The 8840-nt window shown below is 36.5% G+C and overlaps 1 protein-coding gene across 1 annotated transcript; it reads left to right on the top strand.

Moving 5' to 3' along the window:
* The first annotated feature begins 1089 nt into the window (after positions 1 to 1089).
* On the top strand, positions 1090 to 3047 carry LOC126628148 (probable WRKY transcription factor 24). The gene is made up of 2 exons (XM_050297736.1): positions 1090 to 1722; positions 2543 to 3047. Exons 1-2 carry the CDS (start codon positions 1232 to 1234, stop codon positions 2718 to 2720), a joined length of 669 nt encoding a protein of 222 aa, XP_050153693.1. The 5' UTR covers positions 1090 to 1231; the 3' UTR covers positions 2721 to 3047.
* The last annotated feature ends 5793 nt before the right edge of the window (positions 3048 to 8840 follow it).

Below are 8840 nucleotides of genomic sequence, written 5' to 3'. Positions count from 1 at the left end.
ACGCGAAACCTCTCAACAACCTTGAGATTTTTATTTTTTTTTCCGACACATCTTCAGTTTGGATAAACAGTACTGTGAGGGCAACTGGTGACACCTTCAGTTTGGATAAACAACACTGTTGCCGTAGAATTAGGCGATCGCAAAGCACATTCAATTTGGATAAACAATACTGCGACGAGGCCAACTGGTTATCTATCCAAGTTTTGGTCAAGAAGGATTTTCAAATCCTTATTGGTAGAGGTCATCTCATCAGTCTCGGCGAAGTAAGGTGTTACCAGGTTACTACATTCGGCATCCAGAGAGCTGAATTTGATATTGAACTTCGCAGAACTAGCAGCCTTGTCTTCAGGCTCTAGAACCCGAAGGCTGAGATGTGTTCCTTCCTTGGCCGCAATCATAAGATTAAGAAGTCAGCAGCATGCCCAACGTCACGCAACATCAACAAATTTTACTCACCGGTCGAGCTTAGCCGTCGAGTTGGCACACCCCGCACATAACCGAATGACATAGTGAGCTTATTAATTACTCAACCTGCGCACCATGTAAGCTTGATAGTTTTTAGGGTCAACACATAGACACATCTTCAATTTACTCATAACTATTTGCTTTAGGGATAGATGAGCATGGCGTTGGCAACATACATATAACTCGGTCGAAACCTTTTTATTTGGCTTGGTTGGTAAACAGTATCTAGTCAAACTAAACCCAAATCTTATGGCATTATTATTTGAACATGTGTCCTACAGTTCTCAATATATTAAACTATTACAGAAATACCTATCTCGTGAATCTTGTAGGTGAAGATCCGAAAGAGAGAGAGAGAGAGAGAGAGAGAGAGAGAGAGAGAGAGATGCATGCAAATCCATGCATAGATGATAACGTTATGTATATTGAGGCACGTCACCTTTTGTACTTGAAATTTGCAGTTGAACAGAAGTAGTTGAGATGTGGTTGGCCTTAGCTTTTACCCTAGCTAGGGTAAACAACATAGGGTTATACCAAAAACGGCAATTAAAACCATCCTCTCATTTAATTCAACCCTAAGCAAACAACATCTCTCTCTCTCTCTCTAACTTTGTTCGTGTACGTCAGTCCAACTTCTTCTCACCTTCCACCACCTTGCTGGAGAGGACTTCATATATACTTCCCTCCATCAAACATGCTCGCTTCCTTTCACATCATTATTCTGATTATTCAGTAATTATAATCAGATCACTCATATTAATTATAAATGGAGGATCATCATCAACAGCATAATTCACCTCCATTAACCTCCCAATTGCCGCCCTTATCGTTACCATTCTTGTTGCCCCCGCCATCCCAAAACCCTCCTCTTCCTCCTCCCTATCTCTTCACATCCTCGTCATCCTCCTCATTGATGACCAACCCTCCTGATCTTCTAGATACTGACTGGGTCAGCCTTCTCTCTGGTGGTACTCAAGCGGTTGGCTGGCTTAGTCATGATAAGATTAATAATAGTTTTAAGCCTATGGCTATGGTGGATAAAAATATTAGTGGCTCTGCTGGGAATATTATTAGTGAAGCTGCAGATCAGGAAGAAAAGGTGGGTATTAAAAGGAAAGCTGGGGGTAGGATGAGAAAAGCAGCGGCAAGCCGACCTAGGTTTGCGTTCCAGACTCGGAGTACGGATGATATTCTTGATGATGGCTACCGCTGGAGAAAATATGGACAGAAAGCGGTCAAGAACAGCACATATCCCAGGTTTATTCATTATTTTTTCTTTTATAAATGTTATAAATATGAACACATTGTTCATACCATGTATCAATATAGCTAGGGAACAAATTTATTATTCTAGAAATCAAAATTTTGAAAATAATGAGTACTGGTTACTTCGCTGGCTAGTGAATAAAGGGAATCCGAGACATAAATGTTATATATATTCATCGTTTTAGCTGCATAATTTGTCAGAACTTGTGAATTCTCTAATGAACATAGGGAATCAAGTTATTTAGTCAAATTGTTTGCATGACTAGGGTTAATATAGCAAAACATTTAGCCTGACCCAAGAAGAAAATTGACTACATGAATATTTGTCATTTGAAGTCATCAGAAATTTATGATCCAAAACTTCAAAATCCGAATCCTATATGTACTTTTAATAGAAAAATATGAATCTAACGAAAAAGTATATTGTTAGTAGAAAATACAATTCTAACAAAACATTTTTCCCACAAAAAAGAGCTCCCAAGTCATTTAAAATACCAATATTAAATTGATTAGGGAAATTAGACTAATTTATACTATAAAGAAGAAGCCATTAATTGGACCAATCATATAGGTACATTATGCTCTAGCTAGCAACCTTTGAGGTTGTCTAGCTAGCATTTTGAATCCAAAACTCCTGTAATTATTTGGTTATGTGTATTATATAGGATAGGACCCTCCATATATAACTGTGTGACAATATATATTCAGTGAATGATTCAAAAGTTTATATGTTGGTGTAGTTTATTTTTGTCCAGCTAGTTAAGCACAATGATACTATTAGGGCATTTACTCAATTAATTATGTATTGTAGGAGCTATTATCGCTGCACACATCACACATGCAATGTGAAAAAACAGGTCCAGAGGCTGTCTAAAGACACAAGCATCGTCGTGACAACGTATGAAGGAACTCACAATCATCCTTGCGAGAAACTCATGGAAACCCTAGCTCCTCTACTGAAGCAAATGCAGTTCCTCTCTAGGTTTTAATTAACAAGTTCACTATATATCATCTTTCATTGGCATTTGTACTTATATATTAACCCTTTGCACAAGTTGGCGAGAGATTTGTAGATCAAGTGGGTTAAGAAAGTCTACTTTGCATCCGAGAGTCCGAGTCATGTGTTCAAGTCCCCTTCCCTTAGTATCCTCTTGTATAAAAAAACAATTGTACACGTTAACTGTTGACCATGTGATCAAGAAAAAGAAATTAAATGTGATCAAAGTACCCGCAGAATCCATATTAGTATATGTTATGCGTTAGGCTTTAGTCTTTTGTATATTTTGTGTTACTATATATATACATATGTTTAGACTCTTTTTTTTTTTTTTTTTTATTCTTGCTTTCTAAATGATATGCTTGTGAATAGTGTTACAATGCTCCACTTATAACTGGGAGGTCTCGAGTTAAAGTCTCTTGATTGGCGAGTTTAAAACCTAATTATAGCTTGTCCATTGGCAAGTTGTACAAAAAAATGAGACATTAAAATCCTTACCCCGGTTAGAATAGAATATCGCTCAATAAAAGAATGATATGATTTTGGTTGACAGTGAGACGTAAAGCTTGAAAGAAAGAAAAACTATAGGGATTTTTTAACTTTAATCCTTCAAGAAGATTGAAATTTAAAACAAACCTGGTGTATATGCACCGAAATGTATTATATTATATTAATGTACGTAAATGTATGTACCGAAATGTTGCACCGAAATGTTAGTACTGAAATGTATTATATTGAATTAATGTACCTAAATATTTGTATCGAAATGCATGTACCAAAATGTGTATACCTAAATGTATGCACCAAAATGTATTATAATGAATTTAATGTACCAAAATGTATTATAATGAATTTAATGTACCGAAATGTTGCACCGAAATGTTAGTACTGAAATGTATTATATTGAATTAATGTACCTAAATATTTGTATCGAAATGCATGCACCAAAATAAAGAAGACAAAGTACATTGAATAATATTGTATAACAAAAATTAGTTTATCTAAATGTTTACAACAAAATATATTATGATAAATGAAATTAAAATTATAATTATAATGAAATAAAATTAATACATTAAAATTAGGAAGAAAAAGATCAAAATGTAATTAACAAATGAGGTTATTAATGTATCAAGGGACTAAGATTATATTTTGATCTTACTCATGGTTTTAGTCTAAAAGTCATATTTGTCAAGGATTAGAATGAAGTTTTTTAAAAACTATATCAAACTATCAAAAGGCCAAAGGATCTCGACTATATCAGTAACCAAACGAAATTGACAAGATGGAGGAGTTTGCTAAAAAAAAACTGGATCTAAACCCAAACAAGCCAGTTCATCAATAAAAAAAATTCATTTTCCGATAGATAGTATGCCAAATTTCAAAAGATCAATTATGGTGCATAAAATCACGATAATTTGTAATCAAACTCCCCAGAAGTTGAATATCAACATTTGCATTTAGAATCAAGTCCATAGCAAGGGCAAAATTAGTTTCAACCAAAATATTCTTATATCCCTTATTTTGCACAAGTTGCAAAACATACCCCAAATTTCAGCAATTAGAATCTCATCTCAACAAAGGTTGGCACAAAAACCCGCAACCTCTTGCTATGAAGAATTTCTGAAGACCCCACCATCGTTAATAAAATTAGCCCTTTATAAGACCTATCAACATTACGTTTTACCTAAGCCCCTTGGAGGATGTTCTAAAGAATATAAGGCACGAGTTCGAGGAGGATCAAGGAAACCCATTAGCCTAAAACCAATCTTTCAAGTAGGCAGTAACAACATACTTAGGATCCGGAGGGACAAAATCCTATTAAAAAACTCTTCTTCCTCGAATGCCAAAGGAACCAAACCATATACCTTACTATTTAAGTGGACTGGACCTCAAGCAACCGAGCCCAATGGTTTTTGTGGTTGCTGAGGCTTTCTCTAGTGAACATCAAAAGTGTAAATTTAAGTTACACATGTAAATAAGAGCCGTTGGATCTTTTAATCTAACGAGATCTAACGACTCGTGTTCAAATGTCACCACAAGAAAAATTGCCACTGCACACAAACAAAAAAAAAAAATATATATATATATATATATATATATATATATATATATATGCGCCCTATGAGGCTTAAGGACACCAATATAGGTGTCCTATAACAATAGCAATACTGCAACAATTAAAATATTATTTGTGTTCTCTATGGATGTGCCCTTTGGTCATAGGGCACAATATAGCATTCTGGACTCAAAGACTTAGCACAAATAAGAGCTATTTTGTGCCTTTGTTCTGACGCCGTGTCAGATGGCTTTTCCAAGCCATGTTAGCACAATTTTGTTATTGTGCCCAAAAAGTTAAATATTAGAGAAAAAAATTCCATATATTATAAATGAGCTTTTACAATTTAGTTCTACAAACAATCGATTTATACTAATAATGACAACAACAATTCCTAATACATGTTTTCTGACACACCTCGACCCATAATGTCCACCTGGACTCCGAATTGAGATGTGCTAGCCAACACCAGAAAGGTGATGAAGCCATATAGTGTAGTGATGTGGAAAATATGAATAAATTTAAACCTAAAAGTGACTAAATGCAAGAGTGCGCATGTGAGTGGGATTGAACCCATTTCACATGTGATGTCAGAGTATAAGTAAAGTACAGTAAAAGTAGGATAAGAATTATACGATGGTAATCACCTCTACCAACATTTGCCAAGAGTCCTTGTCAACACAAAAGCGCTGCCACTAAAACCTTGAGGGGTGAAAATAAGGGTGAGTGGGCCTAAAAATCAAACTTTATAAAACATTTTCGAAAACGTAATAACCCATTGCCGTAAAGAAAGCATAGTTTCCAAACATAATATATTACATATAGTAAGAAAACACTTACCATAAACAATAATATCTTGAAAACATGCAATAATTCCCAATATTTCCGCATATAAACATATAACATCCGGTAATTATAATATATCGTGTAAACGAACATATCATATCGAGTGCTCATCGACATATGCTAACACACGAGTTTATATAGAGATATTTTGACACGAACAAGACTAGGTGTAATAATGATTTACGCTTTAGTACTACAATCACGTAACGACTGGCGCTATGTGCATCACATACGAGTCATAATTGCCCATAGCAATCTAAGACAGGACTGGCACCTACAATGGATCCAAAGTGAGCGTATGGTGTGATGTAAAAATACACGTGAAGATTGGCTTGGCCCAGGCGAGTACTAACACCAGTGTAGCACATGATGAGTAGATAACGTAAATATAATCATGCAACGGAAAAATCAATAATTCTACTCAACATAATACTATTCATGACCATAAATATAATTAAGGCATCCCCTAGGATTTATAATGATCTCATGATTCTCATCATTACGACATTTTTGTGTAAACATTAATTTAATTATGGCATCACGTAGGAAATTCATTAATATATATATATATATATATAAAAGAAAAGACCCACTCACAGATACTTGCGAGATCACATTTGTTCGACTTAGGAAAGTTGGAGTCTCCGATAATAATCAAACCTAAGCATGATATTGAGGCCCATAAGTAAAACTCAATTAAAACGTTTGAATTTGAAAAAATGAGCAGGGAATTCGGAATCAGGGCATCAAAATTCACTAAGAAGAGGCACGAGCAAATTCTGTAAAAGTCAACAAAAACTCAAAGGTCAACCAAAAAGTCAACTGAGCCGCTACGGTGGTCAACTACGTTAAAACTTCGGAACTTCACTAAACGGATGTAAAAAACAGACTCGGGGCATCAAAATTACCCTAAGAGAGGTCTCGACAAAAATATGTAAAATCAACGCAAGGAATATTCTGGATTCGGTTTCATAAACGGGTCTTGGGATCAGGTTCGGGTCGGTTTGCGAATATGGGTTTAGGCTAATCGGGTTGGGTTAACCCGTTTTGGGCTCACGGGTTGCAGCCGCCAGACCTAGTGAAGAAGAAAGCTAGATTTGGCTTTTTGGCTGGAAAATTTCAACGGCTCTGATAGGGGTCCAAACCTCAACCATTTTCTACGATTCAAAAGCCAAAATGAAGCTAAAGACGTATGGAACAAATATATACCTAAGTTGGAATAAGCCATGGTTGGAGTTGGCCGAAAATGACCTGCAAAAATCTCGAGTCCCGTCGAAAAATCTGGAGAAATTTCCCCAAGTTGATTCTGCATTCAAACATCACAAAAAACTCTCAAAATTACCTTAATTGTACTCCAAAACAAGATCTAAGAAGTTCTTGGAGGGGGGGTTGGGGTTTACCTTTGTCGAGAACGGTGAGAAATTACCGGAGAAAGTCTTGAACAGTGGCGATGCCATTATGCACAGAGAGAGAGGAAAGAGAAAGTGACCATGTCAGGGCTCGATGTTCGTGACATAGGTGGTTGTGTGGTGGTGCTCGCCGGTGTGGCAAGAGATGGTGGTTACCGGTGTTGCTGGGTTTCACAGAAGGAAAGATAATGGAGTATAAGAAAGAGTTTTACGGGAGAGTGAGGGAGAAGACATCAAAAATGTTTCGAGAGAGTTGGGGAAAATGGCGATGCCATTATGCATAGAGAGAAAGAGAGAGAGGAAAGAGAAAGTGACCATGTCAGGGCTCGAGGTTCGTGACATAGGTGGTCAGGTGGTTGTATAGTGGTGCTCGCCGGTGTGGCAAGAGATGGTGGTTACCGGTGTTGCTGGGTTTCACAGAAGGAGAGATAATGGAGTATAAGAAAGAGTTTTACGGGAGAGTGAGGGAGAAGACATCAAAAATGTTTCGAGAGAGTTGGGGAAAAGTGATACATGGCAAGAGAGAAAAGTTAGTCACGTGTGGGCCCTATGGGCCAAAAAAAATCCCACCCAGAAATTAATAAAATATCCAAAATTCAAATTTACTAAAACACCCTCGAGTTTTGTAATTCCGTAAACTTTAATCGCAACTCCGATTTCGATTTCGCTTACGCCCATGGGTTCATAGCAACGAGTACCACACAAATACAATAAAAATAGTAGCTTATACGCGTTGCCGAATGACGGTTAATGAAAGTCAACAATCTTGCCTCTAGGGGCATTTTCATCAATTCACTCTTTTTAAAAATTAAATATTGTAAAATTTGGGACGGGTTCTAACATTTTTTGCTCTGAAAATAAAGTCAACTAAATCTAAGAATGTATTGGCTTCCAAATTGAAATCATGATTCTTTATTCTTTATCTCATGAGCTGTTGTAAATCCTTCCTCCTACAGATCAACCACAAACTTGCAAATATCGTATATTGTCTTTTGACTTCTAATGGTGAAGGACTAATCCCTGATGCTAAAACCACAAATCACAGTGTAAAGTAATAAGGAAACTGCATAAAGCCTTTAAAAATAAAACCCAACAAAATTAGCATATATATTACATCGAAAGCCTAAAAACAACTATCAAACTAATATTAAGCATAATTTTAAATTCAAGCTCCAAATATTTAGTGGGAAAAACGTAAATCACTTACCTCAAAGTCTGCCTCCAAATATTTAGTGGGAAACTGGGTAGCCACGCAGTCATGCCAGAAACTGGGTACATGTTCTAGAATCCATTTTGAGGTTAAATATCAACCAAACGCAACATCCATACATCAAATTAAAGCTAGAGATACAAGGAATAATATTATACCAAATTTGAGGCGATAGTCGGCTGAAGATGACTAGAAAATGGCCTGGAAGGTCTCGTCTGTTTTTTGTGCCTTCGATGGAAATCACTACGCAAACCTAAAATCAAGCATGCAAGGCTCGAACTAGATCTAGGGAGGTTGAAAATGGCCTAATTGAGTTTGGCCTTGCCAAAACTACAAGGATTTGGCCAAAATCCTTGCCGGAGTTTTCTGCAACTCGTTGGGAACTAGAGAAGTTAGTTTTTCATTCCAAATCACAATTGCCGCTACGCAAACCTGAAATCAAGCATGCAAGGCTTGAACCAAATCCAGGGAGGTTGAAAGTGGCCTAATTGGGTTTGGCCTTGCCAAAACTACAAGGATTTGGCCAAAATCCTTGCCGGATTTTTTTGCAACTCGTTGGGAACTAGAGAAGTTAGTTTTTCATTCCAA

This window comes from Malus sylvestris, chromosome 7 (genome assembly GCF_916048215.2).
Source record: "Malus sylvestris chromosome 7, drMalSylv7.2, whole genome shotgun sequence".
Taxonomy (NCBI): Eukaryota; Viridiplantae; Streptophyta; class Magnoliopsida; order Rosales; family Rosaceae; genus Malus; species Malus sylvestris.
The sequence above is the reverse complement of the archived record's forward strand: the minus strand, read 5'-3'. Positions and strand labels throughout refer to the sequence as shown.

Bases quoted from the DNA above. Each gene is read 5' to 3' on its own strand.
- LOC126628148 (XM_050297736.1), top strand. From the start codon at position 1,232: ATGGAGGATCATCATCAACAGCATAATTCACCTCCATTAACCTCCCAA. The intron at 1,723-2,542 runs GTTTATTCATTA...TATGTATTGTAG, and splicing joins AAGAACAGCACATATCCCAG to GAGCTATTATCGCTGCACAC.